The sequence below is a fragment of the Pempheris klunzingeri genome, chromosome 2 (assembly GCF_042242105.1).
Source record: "Pempheris klunzingeri isolate RE-2024b chromosome 2, fPemKlu1.hap1, whole genome shotgun sequence".
In the NCBI taxonomy this organism is placed as follows: Eukaryota; Metazoa; Chordata; class Actinopteri; order Acropomatiformes; family Pempheridae; genus Pempheris; species Pempheris klunzingeri.
This window is the reverse complement of record NC_092013.1, coordinates 9,325,783-9,341,758: the sequence shown is the minus strand read 5'-3', so window position 1 is coordinate 9,341,758 and position 15,976 is coordinate 9,325,783. Positions and strand designations below refer to the sequence as shown.

At 40.3% G+C, this 15,976-nt stretch overlaps 1 protein-coding gene across 3 annotated transcripts; it reads right to left on the bottom strand.

Annotated features, from left to right (window-relative positions):
• Nucleotides 1–3,687: 3,687 nt before the first annotated feature.
• pmela (premelanosome protein a) lies at nucleotides 3,688–10,464 on the bottom strand. Of its 3 annotated transcripts, XM_070837757.1 has the most exons (13): nucleotides 10,335–10,464; nucleotides 9,031–9,126; nucleotides 8,796–8,942; nucleotides 8,287–8,421; nucleotides 7,545–7,706; nucleotides 7,165–7,449; nucleotides 6,506–7,080; nucleotides 6,061–6,373; nucleotides 5,812–5,976; nucleotides 5,611–5,713; nucleotides 5,077–5,282; nucleotides 4,899–4,989; nucleotides 3,688–4,270 (listed from the first exon to the last, which is right to left on the bottom strand). In XM_070837757.1, the coding sequence occupies exons 1-13, from the start codon at nucleotides 10,396–10,398 to the stop codon at nucleotides 4,117–4,119; spliced, it is 2,496 nt and encodes an 831-aa protein (XP_070693858.1). In that variant the 5' UTR covers nucleotides 10,399–10,464; the 3' UTR covers nucleotides 3,688–4,116. The 3 variants fall into 3 exon arrangements, with proteins under 3 accessions (XP_070693858.1, XP_070693842.1, XP_070693850.1); XM_070837741.1 differs by having other exon boundaries at nucleotides 6,061–7,080; XM_070837749.1 differs by having other exon boundaries at nucleotides 5,812–5,973; nucleotides 6,061–7,080.
• Between the last annotated feature and the right edge of the window lie 5,512 nt (nucleotides 10,465–15,976).

The window sequence follows — 15,976 nt, the reverse complement described above, 5'->3', positions numbered from 1 at the left end:
TTAACTTTGGGTGTCCTCTTACTAATGTGGCATCTGGAGGACAGTGTAGTAAAATATAGTCATCTCATTTTCAGTCATTCACAAACACCCACTTGATTTTCCTCTTTGTAGGTTTGTATGGCTTCTACCGCTCATGTCTCGCTCTGTGTAATAAATGTCTAAGTGTCTTAGCTCTGTAATCTAATCAAACTGCTTTATGGTCAGTAACTCTCTCCCTCCCCCTTTGTTTCACTCTCTGTGCTCAGAGCATGTCTCACTTTCTCTTCTTTCACCAGATCCTGTTCCAGTGTGTCCATATGTCAACTTTTATATCAGTGTAAAAGCTACAGAGGCCCAGAGATGGCGAGCTCTAGTGGACGCCCTTATGCCTCTAAATGGATTAAAGAGGTTTAAGTCGACCAAGTCCTGTAAATACTACATCTGCATTTCTACACTGTAATTAACAGCATACACACACATATGCAAAGAACATACAGTTAAATGACTATGAACTGGACCGTATAAGTAATTCTAACCATCAGACAGATGTTACCATTAGCGATTGATCCTTCTGGTTCTCGGAGAATTCCCGCAGGAGCCATAAATTCAATAAAGCATCTTCGACATTATCAGGCTAGAAGATCTGTTCACATTTCCATATTGAGCTCACAGTATGTGTGTCATGTTTCAGACCTAAACAGTCATATGGTTTACTAGTGAATAAACATTTTGTATTATAATTTTTCCTCTGGGTAGTGGGGGATTTTCATGTTTTGGGTATGGCCTCTGATGTGAAATATAATCAGACTTCTGTCATAAACAGCACAGAGCATTGCTGTATTGTCATTTTGTTCCAACTCTTACATCAATTCTGCAAAACACCCTGATTAATTTACACATTTATTTCAGTTTTTCTCTCTGAAGTCAACATTTGCTTAAATCAAACTCCCTACAACATCTGTGTATGGAAACTATAGTATTGTTAAGGTAACACAAAGATGGTGGTTATCACAAATAAACTATTTTCGTATTCATTGAAGAATGCAGACAGTTATCTACTGTGGCGACTAAGAGTTCAAGTTGAATATTGAAGTGTTACTATACACAGCTATTACAAAACTATCGTGTCATTGTAAATCAGCTAACTACTGAGTTTTATATAAAAGTCAAATGATTAATTTAATAATGTTTTACATGCTAGATTTAATGTTTGACTCCCTCATGAAGAAGAAAGAAATCAATTGTTGAATGTTTTAAATCAAATCTGTCTAAAACTTTACTTAATTTAGGCGTCGGAAGGTAAAATCATTTTGTGTAACGTTGAAACGAATTTGTGCAATGTGTCGTCCAGCCATGTAGGAAAATAAAAGTGTTTTATCTGAATTGAAGGCAGAGTGAAAAGCTTAGAAAGGGGAGAGATGTGATAATGATACATATTGGGGTACTGGTGCATGCTTTGAGTTCTGTCCTTGAACGTATTTGGTAAATGTATTTGTTATGCAATAAATTATTGAATGCTGCCCCCCCCCCCACAAAGTGTGGGGGTGACAGGGTTTCAGATGGTGTTCAATGACCAGAAGAGCACTTTGTCTGTGCATAGCTGTCTGCTGCAGTGTCTGTTTTTCATCTGACCAAAGTTGGAAAGCATAGAGGCTTTAATTTGAGAAACAGAATAACATGAGACATCTGACAAATGTATAACCAACATAAAAATAAAACAATGCATTCTGGCAGGAGCTGAAGGTATAAACTGGTTGATATACTGTTGACTGAGGGCTGCAGCTGGACTTATAACTGCATCATTTACTGTGGTAGGTTTCTGCAGTCCAGAGGACACATGAAGGAAACTGCATCCATTTTAAGGTCAGTTGCTAGGGAGTGGTGAGCAATAAAGAGTCGTTCAAATGAATCAGAGCTATGTAGCTGATTGGGTGGTGTCACCCCACTGACTCATCTCCAGGCTCACTGGGCTTTAGAATTGTGAAAGCCTGGCCTGGTTATCTGGAAAAGAGAAACCATTTCCTGGAGACTGGTGACAGTTCAGGCAGTAATACTGGTTTGCATTGAGTGGGTGAGGATGCTGTGACCTATTAAAAGCTGCAGGCCTGGTAAGATCTGGGAGGGCTGTCAGGTCCGAGATAGAAATCATCTGTGAAAAATGATGGCGCTCCAGCAAAGCTGTGTGGCTTTCTCTTAGCTGCAGTGCACGTCCGGAGTAAAAGGAGATGGAGGAACAACACTTGGTACTTGTGACTGAGAGACATGTTAACGGTCGAGGATGATTAACGACTGTGTTTGGTAATTACTTTAATGGACCACTGCAGTGTTATGCAAGTCTGTTGGAGGGATATTCATTTGTAATTCCTGCGTATGTAAGTAAAGACAGAAACAGAGAACGGACAAAGTGGTGCAGTGCATGCATGAGCGAAACCACACGATTAAAAAATAGTCTCCTCATACCCCAAAAAGTTTTGTTCAGAAGAGTGCACAGCGTGGACCTGTTTTATCCACTCTCGTGCGATGAAGTAAGAGATGGAGTTTTGACATTAGTATAAATAGAGATAATGCAACAATCTTCACAAAAGCAGAACAATATTCACTTTGAACTTCGCCTTAATTCATAGATATACATAAACTGTCTTTTCTTAAACTTTCCCATCACTGCACATCTTTATTGCATCTGCAGGCCAGGCCATGGCTTCCTCCATTAAAGATTTTGCTGCAGTGACGTCAGCCTTTCCTCCTGCACTGCAGTGTGTCGTATGATGTACAGTACATGCTGCTAACAGTGGCTCTTTGTCAGCTCAATGCATTAAGGCAGCCTCTAACGTCTTGATAAATCATTTTAATTGGGCAGAGACCAGAACGCAATGGTAATATTTTTTTAGCACACTCAGCTGCAGCGCTCCTATAGCCTTACCACTTTCTGACTGCGCCTCTAATCCGCCTAAATGTCTGCTGAGGCCATGTGAAATGTTTATGATACACTCGAATGTATCTGAAAAAGATGTGGAATACTGCAGTCTGAAAAATACTCTACTTTATGTTGTGTAGAGCAGAGTTTTCGAGCGTTATGAGTTTGGTTAAACGTTCTCTTTCTACTAACTAATCCAATCAGTGGGTCAACATAAATTCCCTCACTGTCACTGTTGTATTTACTTATGCTCTTTTAACAAGCCATCGACGTCTCTCTAAATAGTTGAATGTAAAGTTGTTGGAGCAGATTAGCCCTGATGGATGTTTAGCGGTAATGAACTTTATAGTTCAACTGGTTTAGTTAAACCTACATTAAAAGATTGTAGTGCAGCAACATATCACCTTATAAAGTTAATATAGTGAAGGCGTTGATAAACAATTGCCTATATACACATGTGGCAGATAGGCAGCAATATTAGCATAAAATTGGCATTGTGTTTCTGGCCATCTGATGAATCTAAGTCCAATAATCATTCTCCTTTTGGCTCAGGTTTGGTACTTATTGCACATTAGATCCATTGTTAATATAAAATAGTGTATTTGATTCAATAAAATCCTGTATATAAATACACTGTATAAATCAAACTTTATTCTGGTGAATTCATTTTAATTAATCAGATTGAGGATGATCTTCACTATAATCTTTCTCTAACTGTTCAGGACATGAAAATCACATGCAGATGAAAAGTAAATAAATGGGGAATAAAAGCGCACGATAGTGATAAAGTTTCATTTTATTCATTTCAGGGTAGCAAACAATAAGTTCTGTGATGTAATGTGAGTTAAATTACATTACAAAGAAAGTGAACTGAAATGTGTTAACATTGATTTTCCAATTGGTTTAGTATAAGTAGGCCACAAACAAGAAAATGAGTTATGGCTTCTATAAACTATCTGTGCCAATTAATAAAAAACACGGCCAGTCAAAATAAATATCACTTTCTTCTACAAATCCTTCAACATTTTTATTACACCTTTTTATGACGCACTCCACTCCTTTCTGTTTCTATACATGCTGTGTTATACACGGGGCTGGTTCACTTAATTAATTGGTTCTGGTTTAATACATGGCTGGGAGTTGCAATATTGCTACAGTTAGTGTATTATGTGTAGAAAGCCAATATTTTAGCGGAAGTTGGGTGCACAAGCTGATGATGATATTCACACAATCCTCCCCTGAAGCAGTGGACGACTCTCTCCTGGTGACTGTCGGCTCAACAAGTTCCACAACAACAAAGGCACCGATGTTATAGTCGAGCTGCCTCCATTTCTGTCAGCGCTGTCTTCTCTTAGCGGCTGGTACTGCTTGAACCGCCTGTTGAAAAACATCAAACAGGTGAGACTAAGTGGCCAAGCTAAACTGAGGACGTATTGGTGGCATTGACATGAAGCACAATTCTTTAGACAAAAATGCAGTTGCCAATGTCTTAACAACAGTGGCTCTAGGGATATCAGTGTTGGACTGTCTGCCAGGTCACCACTTTGGTCCAGACTGAACCACTTTAACAATGGTATTGGATTATCGTGAACTTTTGTACAAACGTTCATGGTTTTGCGGTTTTTGGGCTTTTGTTGTGGCTCAAAAACTGACATCCACTGAAAAGTTTTGTTTTGTTTTGAATCAGAGCATCTGCAGACAGCTGATATGTTATGATCTCAAGTTACACACAATATGACATGACAAAATCCCTGTTTCTGTTTTCTTAGCCACCATCTTGACTGAGCCGTAGTAGTTGTGTAGAAGTCTGTTCCCTCAACAGATAGTGTTCCCTGTAGAGGTGTCCTCTGCAGTTATGGTTAGGTTTAGGTTAGTTTATAGTAAGACATAGCAGAGATTTCCTAGAGGAGATCTACACTCACTTTTTTGGCTTTTTTCATCACACTTTTTAAGGTCTTAGTTTTCTGTGATTGTATATAATTAGGTCTGTAAATCAGGTACTCACCTGTACATCAAACCAATACAACAGACAATACAGGCGAGGACCATAACACCCAGGACTGTGGCAGCAGTTCCAGCTGGGGAACCTCCGGAGGCTGAAATTGAAGCACATTGTCCAAATGAGAGAATAATCTATAAATTAAGTACTTTAGTGGGTATTAATTCATTTTTCTTCCACCCACCTACTGTTACGCTGACTCTAGCACTTGCCACAGCAAGACTGACATCATTTGTCAAAGAGACATTGATGCAAAATACTCCGGAGTCATTGAAGAACTGTCGAAGGATCATTTGACAGTCTGGAGACGGTGTGGCTGCATTACAGACAGTTTCCACTGGTGTGATACAGTCGGCATCCGAAATGACTGTGCAGACCTCACTTGGCAGACTGGAGGAAGGATAGGGAAGAGAGGGGAGAGATAATAATTAACGTCATAAACATGTATTTTCTCTGCTAAACATAGCATATAATTACATTATACGTCACATTTTCCATGTAGGCTAATTAGCAGATAATTGTTTCTAATGTTAAGCTGAACAATAAATGAACCTCTTGACCCCGTTTGAGTGCTTTATGTACTGTACGGAGTCGGGGCTATTTTGGAAGTAAAGTTTGAATGAGGACAATATGTTTTAGTTGTGTAATTCTAGACTGAATTAACAATCATGACAACAGCTGCAACAGCTTTCAACTAGCTTGAGTAATTGATGCTCACCTTCCCTGACAGGTAATAGTGACGTCCACTGCGTTCTGATCCAACTCAGTCGCCATTGATACAACGTTGGACACCTGAACAATCTCTACACTTTCAATACCCTCTGCAGGGTTGAAAGAGGTAGAAATAGAGATTTTAACACTATTAAATCATACTGTTGCTATCAAAGAACAATATTGGCTAAAACCTGTGTCAACTTACGGATAACATCTACAGAGGTGGCGAGGGAGCCATAACGGTAGACCATGCAGTCAGCTGTCAGCTCTGGTGCTTGTCTTTTAGCCAAAACGAGAGCAACCTGTGCTGGATCTGTCTCCACCTCTGCTTGAACTTCATCCTCAGCTGGAACAGCCTCTTCATCACCTGCTGGGTGTCATAATACTGTTGTGACAAGAGCCATCTTTTTTATCTGGTGTAGTGTACTTATTTTAGATCACACTAAATACTCACCTGCAGGAACTGCAGTAACTGCAGCTTCATTCTCAGTTGTCTGTACTTCAGCCTCGGTATCGGCTGCGGCATCAGCTGCTGCTGCCTCTTCTACAGTTGTGGTTTCAGTGGCGGCAGGAACTACAACATTATCAGCAGGGGCTTCTGTTTCAGCTTGTACAACTTCTGTGGCGGCAGCAGCAGCATCAACAGTGGCAGCATCAGCCTCAACAGCAGCAGCATCATCAGCCTCAGCGATAGCATCAGCAGCATCAGCAGCCTCAGCAACAGTATCAGCAGCAGCATCAGCCTCAGCAACAGCCTCAGCCTCAGCCTCAGCATCAGCATCAGCATCAGCAGCCTCAGCGGCAGCAACATCGGCCTCAGCAGCAACATCGGCCTCAGCAGCAGCATCAGCCTCAGCAGCAACATCGGCCTCAGCAGCAGCATCAGCCTCAGCAGCAACATCGGCCTCAGCAGCAGCATCAGCCTCAGCAGCATCAGCAGCTACAACGGCAGCTTCTTCCTCTGCAGCTACTTCTGCGACAGGAGCAACAGTGACAGTGTTGATGACCTCAGCTACAGCTTCCTCTCCCTCTGCAGCTGGGGCAACTGAGGCAGCAGCATCAATCACATCTCCTTCAGCCGCATCTGTAACCACTGCGGTTTCATCTGCAGCAGCTGTATCAGCATCTGCAGGCTCTTCAACTGCAGGTGCAACCTCTGTGTCCTCTGCAGGAACATCTGCTTCTGCAGCAGGGGCAGCAGTGTCAGCAGGGTCCTGTTCCTCTGGAACAACGGCTGCATCGACTCCTGCAGGTGCTACTGAGGCAACCTCCACTGCCTCTGTGTCTGTATCCACAACTGCTTCTCCATCTTCTGTGTTTGTGGCTGCTTCAGCTGGCTGCACAGAAGCAGCGAGCGGGGTTGCGTCAGAAGCAGGAACATCCAGAGCAATTGCATCTCCTCCCTCGGCTGGTGCTGCTGGGGTGGAGTCCATCACAACTACTGCTGGAACAGCAGAGGCATCTACTGGAACCACTGAAAGAAAAGTTTGAGACAACTGAGCAAAACATCAAACCGTGTATAAAAGACAAGACAAGAATCTTTAGTTTAAAATCTCACCAGCAGTGGGGTTTCCGCAGCCGTTAGGGATGCTTGCCATGAGGACCACCTGAGGTTTGAAGGCCCCGACGGTGAGGTATGTGTGTGTGACGGTGCGCTCTCTGGAGATCAGAGTGCCAGTGCTGTCACCGAAGTCCCAGCTGAAACTGATGTCGGCGCTACTGAGATACTGACTGGGGTCGTGGAGATTGACGCTAAAAGCAATGGGTCGGTTCTGGATGAAGCTCCGGTCGTCCTGGTTTACATCGTTGACTTGGGCGAGTGATACAGTGAAGGGAACCTGGTCTGATGATGGAGCAGAAGATGTAGCACTGTTACATATTGAAAAATCATTTTTCTCAAGTTAGATTAGATCAAGTTAGATTCATGCGTTTGATCACCTGTGATGGCGAAGACTGTGGAAGCATAGCCGAGAGGGATGAACTTGTCTTTGCCACGGCAGTGATAGATGACAACCTCCATGTTGTAGGAGCCCAGGGGGACGTTGTCTGTGCCGATAGAGAGGGAGGAGGACGGCCCATCTGCCACCTGCCAGTAACGGCCTTGAATAGAGCAATAGTGTGATTATTTAGAGTGGTCTGGTGATCACAGCACAGTTCAATGAATTCACACATTTTGGAGACACTCCAGGTGGCAATTTCATCATATAGTACACGGGATATGGGACGCTATTGCAATGTAATCTAAAAAAGGCCTGTGTTTGATTTGTTGTGGATTAATATTCACACAATGAATTAACAAAAATATAATTTTCTTGTGTCAACAGCATAATTTCATCTAGCAAAACTTTTCTTTTACAGTGTGTCTTCAGATGCAAAAGGTAATGATAGTTTTTCATGATAAATATAAAAATGTCAGACATGGTTGTTGTTCACTAAGAAGCTTTGTTTGTGACACGTCCTGGGGCAAATGCTAACCTTTAACTTCACTGGCCTGGGGAGAAACTTCCTCCGTATAGTTTTACAGCCCTTTTATGGTCTGTTCTTTGTCTCTATGGAGACTTTACATGTTATTGTAATGAAGTCATGGCTGCATTAGGGTGTCTGACTGCAGCATTACTTACAGCTAAGAAGCAGTCTAGGTTTTAAACAGACTAATTATTGTTAAGTTAAATATCCTTACCCCATGTCTTCCACACAAACACATAGCGGGGTTTCTTGTTCTGGCTCCTGGTGATCGGTGTGCCGTCAGGGAAAACTCCGGTCCGCTCAGTGTCCTGGTCGGAATAAACAGCCTGACCCTCCTGATACTGTCGCCCTGTAAAAGATGACCAGCATAGATCATACACCAGTAAATGTGATCATTTCAAAATCACATTGGTTCTTTGATGTGGTTTAACTGGTAATTAACAGAAGCATTTGTCCTTTTTCATAATCACCTATGCTTAAAAAATTTATTTTTTTGCCAATTCCTTTTAAAAAATCTGGAAAAGACACCTTGTCCAAACATTTTCATCCGGGACATAAAGATAATTTTGTGTGATAAAGTCTGTTTAAAGCTGCTTGTTATTGCTTTTGGTTTTGAGCATGAATGAAAATAGCAAAAATGATGCCATCACAACAGGTTAAGTGGTAACATGTGGTACTGGCCCTACAACTGAGTCAGCTGCTTTGCAGGAAAGGTCATCTTACCGTTGATGGTGCAGTTTTGCGCCCAGACCACCTGCCCATCAGAGAGCACAGTCTGGTTTGGTGGGAAATTAAGATTAATGGTGAAGGTTGCTCTTGCCCCAGTCAGGGTTGGTGCATCATTTTTGAGATCAAAGGTCACTTCACCACCTGGATAGAAGATCACACACAATCAAACATCTTTACTCTTTTGGCTGAGAGGATTTAATACATTTCTGTTTTTAGAAATGAGCCTCACCAAACCAGCAGTTCCTGAATCTTGGGTCTCCATCTTTCCACACCGGATACATCCGTGAGTTCCATGAGCGGTAACGTGTGAACTGGCTTCTTGGCTCTGGAAGAAATATTACAACATCTTCAGGAGAAGAAGCTACATCGTGCAACAATGAAATAATTGAAAAACATTTCATATTTTAAATCCATTCCTTATTATGGATAAAACCATGTTTTTTTGTGCCAGTGTTTTTTTTTCTTCAATAAATCGTTACACTTTATTTTTCAACAGAGTTAAAGTTGTGAAGGATTATTAAGTGGCACAATTTCTTCATGATAATCAAGCAGGTTTTGGACATAATGATGGAGATGCTTATGTAAACTATAGCAGGTCCATGTTTCTTGTGTTGAGGAGGGCTGAGGAGCGTCGGGGGTTCTTGGCGGAGGGAGTCACACGACCTGCAATCCCCCTCAATCCTTTTCATGTGACCATCAGCTGAGCAGCAGCATCAGTAATCCCAGAGAGAGGAATGAGGGATCCCAGACTGCGGCTCACTGGGTTTTTTTTTTTCTCAGCTAGTGTGTGTATGTGTGTGTGTGTGTGTGTTTATGTTACTGCATAAAATCCCTTCACAATAACATGATGAATGATTTTCACATTTCTAAGAATGAAACGAAAAGAACGCTATGAATTACAGTATTCTCAACTCACACCACTCAACTCAGAAAAACATGTAGCCCACAGTCATGGGTGCAATTTGGCACAAGGAAGAGTGGAACAGCGTAAAATTGGCATGTAAATGTTTTCTCCCTCTTTAACAGTGTGGAGTGAGTGTGGAGTATGGAGCATTAAATAAGCATAAAATCACAGATTAATCCATTTTACGTTCAATTTGTTGTCTAAACAAAGACACGCTAAAAGACATAACCTTGAAACTGATGGGAAAACAGAAATGTGTTGGTTTTTACGTCACTCATAGAAATGAAAATTAATCACTTTCGCTTCATTTTAATAAATGATTTAGACTCAAACTTTGTTTTTCTAAACATTAAGAGAGCAATTTTGCTTTGATTTAGATATTTCGCATCAAATGAGACAGACTGTAGTTTCAGGTAAAATATTTTCAATTGCAGAACTGTGATAATAATAAATATAACGATATATTTATTCTTGCAGATTAGATGAATTCAGTAGAACATTTATCTGTTATTGCCTTGTTTGGAAATTCACCTGCAGCACAACTGATATTATTTCCTTGAAGGAAAAGTCATGAAAACCTGACAGAAAGCCTGACTACATCTTATTGTTGTCATTTCGGATGTACTCACTTGTTGCAGTGGCAGATGTGAAAGCCAACACCAGCAGCACCAGTAGCGTCATCAGAGTCCTCATCCTGGATTTGACTGTGTGTGTCCTCTCTCTGAGCCCCGATCCTCACCCGGCAGTCCCGAACCCCACCACAACTCCCAAAGAGACTCCAGAAAAGTCCCCTCACTCTCTTTAAGAGGGCCTCGGTCCTGAATTACCATAAAGTTTCTTCTCACCTCTGACATCATTGGGAGTCTGTAAACTGGCACCACCCCTCTGTTGAACTGTAAGAACACGTATGAGTAGTTTTGTTAACTGTTGTTGTGATTTACAATAACTAGTGTTCACTCTCAGCTTTTAGCTCTTCTTATTATCTTTTTATTACATTTTGTATTCTCACCAGAGCTAACAATATATGTGTATATGTGTCATGCGTATTGTGGGTTTTTGCTTGTGAACTACATTTCAGCTAAATCTTAATCACCCTTTTTCTGATTCTGATGCTACATGCAAGAAATGCAAGCGCTCTTTACTTTTACAGTAACTTAATGGAGAAAATAAATGAATGTAAATAATTCAAATGAACACAGAGTAACAGACAGCCCTCAAGCAGGACAATATTTTTTAAGTGCATCATTGGAAAATCAATGGATGCTTTCTGCACAGTATGAATGAAAATGTTGTACATGATGGCTGCATTAGGACAAGAGGGGGGGGTCAAGGTCTGCGAGCAAAGCTCGAGTCATGCCTGCTTTTGACGTATGACCTTAGAGCTATGTGTGCAGGGGTGTCACAAGATGAGTGTGTGGGTGGCAAATCAATAGCATCCCTTTGTTTCTTCCGCCATTCCCTCATATCCAGCTGTCCACCTCAGGCTGCTGCAGCTCTAAGAGTCTGTGCTAGCAGCGCCACAGACACACCCGTGCTCAGTTTATGATACACTTCCACCTTTATGATCCCAAGTTTCATTCAGACGAGGACAGGAATGAAGTGAGAGGAATGAGCTGATGGATTCTGGAAGTGGTTAGAAGACTAAAATCCATTTTGTGGAGACAATGAAATACTTTTAATTAGAAAATGCTTTTTGGATTTAAGTTTGTACAAAGCATGAATTTATGTGCGAGAAGTCGGTATTTGTGGTGTTTGTTCATCTTTGCATCAATGAGTTTGGTTGAAAAGGCTCCTATTTGTCTGATTTTTGTTGTATAGGTACAATACGTACACACCAATGTATTAGATAACACAATAAGGAACATATTATTAAAAAAATCTATTTTCACTCATAAAGAGTCAAATTATGTATATATGTATATTAATGCTTTGTTTCAACTTCCACGACTGTTATCTTCCTCTTGTTTATTCATTTTTTCTCAGCAAATATAAGTCACATCTACCTGTAGTGTAATGAAACATCCCACATCTTCAAATAACAGCGGGCAAATAACATCAATAAATCCTGCAACAAGATATCCCTGATACATCTCGATTAATTATTTATGTTTCCCTGGTTGCCTGTTTCTAGGAAGCTCGAGAAAAGAAAAGCCACATGTAAATGTATAATGTAAAAACAGTCTGTCTTCCACCCCTCAGCTACTCTAATGCAAAGCAGAAAAACTGATTTTTTTTTATAGTTTATTGCAGCATAAAAAGGAGCATGTTATGGAAGCAGTTGCTACAAAAGAGGCTGGATTGAGCTCTAATACTATAATCATAAATTAATATCCAAATGTTTGAAGTGTGGATTTTAGAAATGATTCTGAAGAAAACATGTTAATTCTTGAATGGCAAAATAAAAGCATTTCTTATTTATTCACCTTTTATTTCTGTCTTTCTTAGAATTAGGGTTATATCTGTAACTACATTTTTATGCAATTTAACCAAAACAAATAATACACATATATATATATAATAGATGTAGCTAATAAGTTAATTAAGTTATTCTATTCATATTTACATGCATCTCCACTCTAAAGTCAGTATGAGCTTTGTTACCACGGTGATCTGTAGTTTTCCCAGTGATGGTGTCTCATGCCCGTGAGACGGCTCAGCCTGCACTACATGTGACCCCTCATGTGCTAACAGCGGAGTTCAGGAGGAAATAAATCCTTCCCACAGAGCACCTGACTTAACATACCACAAACAGTCAACCATCAGCTCATTAGACTGTGAAGCGTCTTAATAACATTGTTCTTCAGTTTCAGGGAATTTCTGGAATTCACATATAATCTAAAGAGTTGTATTTCAGTCAGGGGAAGAAATAGAAATCTGGTGATTTTACAACTGCTGGCTCTCCTGGAATATTCAAGATTTATTTACAATATGTTGCACAGACTGGCTGCATTAGATTGCATTTTTTTGTAACACACATTAATTGCCATTATAAAATTCCTCAGAGTTTAGAATTCCAGTCTCCAACAAATTGATGAATAATTACTTTATTAGGTTGTGGAACTGCTTAAACATAGTGTGAAAAGTTATGAGAGGACACAGAATTTAACATCAGGGCTGCAGCTAACCTTGGATGCCTTAAAAATTATATAAACCCTCACAAACACAGAGCCACACAGACACACTAACAAGCTTTCAGTTGTCAAACACTAACGCACACACGAGGATTGTGTTTTATTATTGGCTGAAAGCCAGATCGATAAAGCCATCTGGCATGTGAAAGGCCAGTACGAGATCAGACCAGACAGATCAGTTCATGTATCCGTTCACAAGGCTTACGTAAATACACTCCCTTCATTTTAGCCGGTGATCGTAATTCCTTCTGTTTGTTGGTCATTTGAGTTCCTCACTGTCTTAAATACCAGCACTCAAATACATTTCTGGTGTTATTAAGCCTCGAAAAGGGCGCCTGTTTCCTTATTAACAATGCCCACACAGATTATCAAGCTGTGAGTAATCAGCACTTTTGGACGTGCACTAGTAGTCAGAGTGAGCAGTGATCACTGTGAGCAACAGCCCCTCTGAAATTAGACAAAACCGCTCCAGAAACCAACCAGCCCGTCCTCATAGTGAAAACAACAACAGTGGTCTTTTTTACTAGAGAATAAAACAATCATTGTTTACGCCGACGACCTCTAGTGGCTGTCAGGTGACGCGGTGACATGCGACAAAGTCCATGTATGGAGGAGGCCGGGGTCAAACCATAGACTGTATAACAGAAGTGGACGTAGCCTCTGGGTCTGAAAAGTGACGTCAGTGCGCAAGTGTCTTAGACATGCATCCTTTCTAATGGCCAGCGGGGGGCGACTCTGCTGGTTGCAAAAAGAAGCCCAAATGAATGGAAATCACTTCCTCATGAGTTTATGAGTCACTAGTTTCAAGTCTTACTCATTTAGTAAGTTATGGTCCCATTTAGAGGAGAATAAACAATTAACCAGGAACAGGACGAAGCCGCCGCACACCCCGACGTGCATGAAGGTGCGAGGGCCCTCCAACGCTGCTTGCAGCTTTAATTATTACTATTACTACTATTATTAATACTAAACCTAACCAAGTTTTGGTCTCTAAACCTAAACAAACTGCGAACTTTTACAAGATTAGCTTCACCTACATAACGTAACATAAGTTATTTACTTGCTTGTGACTGGTGCCCATCTGTCCTATAGAGGGCGCTGAAAACACACAGGAAATCAACCTATTCTGTCACTTTGGCATCTAGCAATAGCAGCATTTTAGCCTGCACATCTGCCTATTATCTCACATATGATCATCTTCATTAAAGACTTTGCATATGTATGCATATAGTCACATGTGAGTGGACGCATGTGAGCTTTGATCATGTGCAGTACTTTTATGACCAACAGAGGCTGTTTCTTCGTGCAGGAACAGAGGACACAAAATGTCTCATGATCAATCCTGGTCCATATTTCACATTAATATACACAGCAGGAAATGCACAGGTATTACAGTAACATTACCAGTAAGTCATGACAGTAGGACAGCATGAACAACACAAGGACCCTGAAACTAAATTCAGCCATCATTCATTTCACTATTTACACCTGTACTTTTCCTGCAGGGACATGTCAGCTTGATTCAGACTGGGGACCTCTGCAAAGGGTGGACATGCATGATCAGAGGGAAACATGCAAAGTGAAACTTAAGTTGAAAAGATCTTTTTCACAGTAATCATTAAGTTGGGAAACCCAGGTGAGGCTGATGACGTTATAAATTGTTACATGTTGCCATATTCTGTGAAACAGAACAAAGCTAAGACGAGTCAAAATATCTCCTGTGAAAAAGGTTTGAGTGAATCTGGTTTATTTAGGAATAGTAAAGAAGAATTGGCAAGATTTTTTTCAGCTTCTACAGAGAGCCACAATAGAAATATGTTAGAAAGCATTGCTGTAATAATGAGGGATTGCTCAGCTACACTTGGTACCACTAGAGGGCGTGAATGTGTGCTCTCCTTCATTCTGTCCTGCTCAGTACACTGTGACATATGGGGCAATTAATCATGTCATGATTAGACATACAACAAAAATAAACTGACTAACTGTCAGTCTTTATATTAGTTCAGGTACTTCAGAGCTCTTGTTCAGCTTTGTCAAACATCCTGACAGACCATAAAAGTGTCAGATAACTGTGTGACCAAATAATTTATGCAGCTGGATAATTCCTTTTTGATCATTTTACATGGCATGTTGATATTTACTTATATTTTTCTTCTGTTGTATTTTGTTTCAACATATACAAACCAATTTTTAATTTGTTTATTTCTTCCTGTATAATCCAAAAATAGTAACAAATATAGATACTTGTATTTGACATGTAACTACCCCCAAACCAACAGACGTGCAAGAAGTACTTAATAGGCTAAAAACTGCAATACCACAGTGTACAAGTACTCTGTTACAAGTACTTCATTCAAAATTTTACTTGAGTAAAAGTGCCAGCATTACAGTGTAGGTAAAGTACTTATACTTAATGTACTTATATCTAATCAATAAATAATCCATGCATTCATGTGTAAATCACGTGTTAAATAATTCCCCCTGTGGCTCAATACAGTCTTATCTCATAATGATTTATTTGCTGATTATATTTTGCTCTATTAAATTGATTATGCAAAGTAACTGAAGCTATCAAATAAACATACATACAAGAGGGAGGAAACGGTAAAACTAAAGTAAAGTACAAATACATCAAAATTGTGCTTAAGTACAATACTTACCCAGTAACTTTCCACTGCGGTATTCCTGTCTATTTTATAATATTCACTTTATGTGTGTGGTATATTACAAGAAGTTTGTACTTTTTCTATTATTTCAATACAAATAAAAAAATGCTACTTTTTGTCTTGCTACCACTTCCGGCTCCGACGTTCATTACGTAAGACGTCATCGTCTTTTCACCATGTGACCTGTGAGGTTTGTTTGTTAGATAACTTCGTATCATCCCGATATGACTACGATACGATACTCCATCTCTTGGACTGTAACCCACCGACATTAAAACAAGGGGAAAAAAACTCAACTCTTTAAAAAGACATTTTACTTATTTGTGGACACCATTCATCTTCATAACTTTTCCTAAAGGTGGAAAAAATTCTCAAACACCGCCCGGCTGAAACACAGTCTGTGTGTGTTGAGCAAAAGAACGAGCGCTCCCGGGGCAACGCGGGAAACGGCGCTGTGTGTCGGTTCAGTGTTTT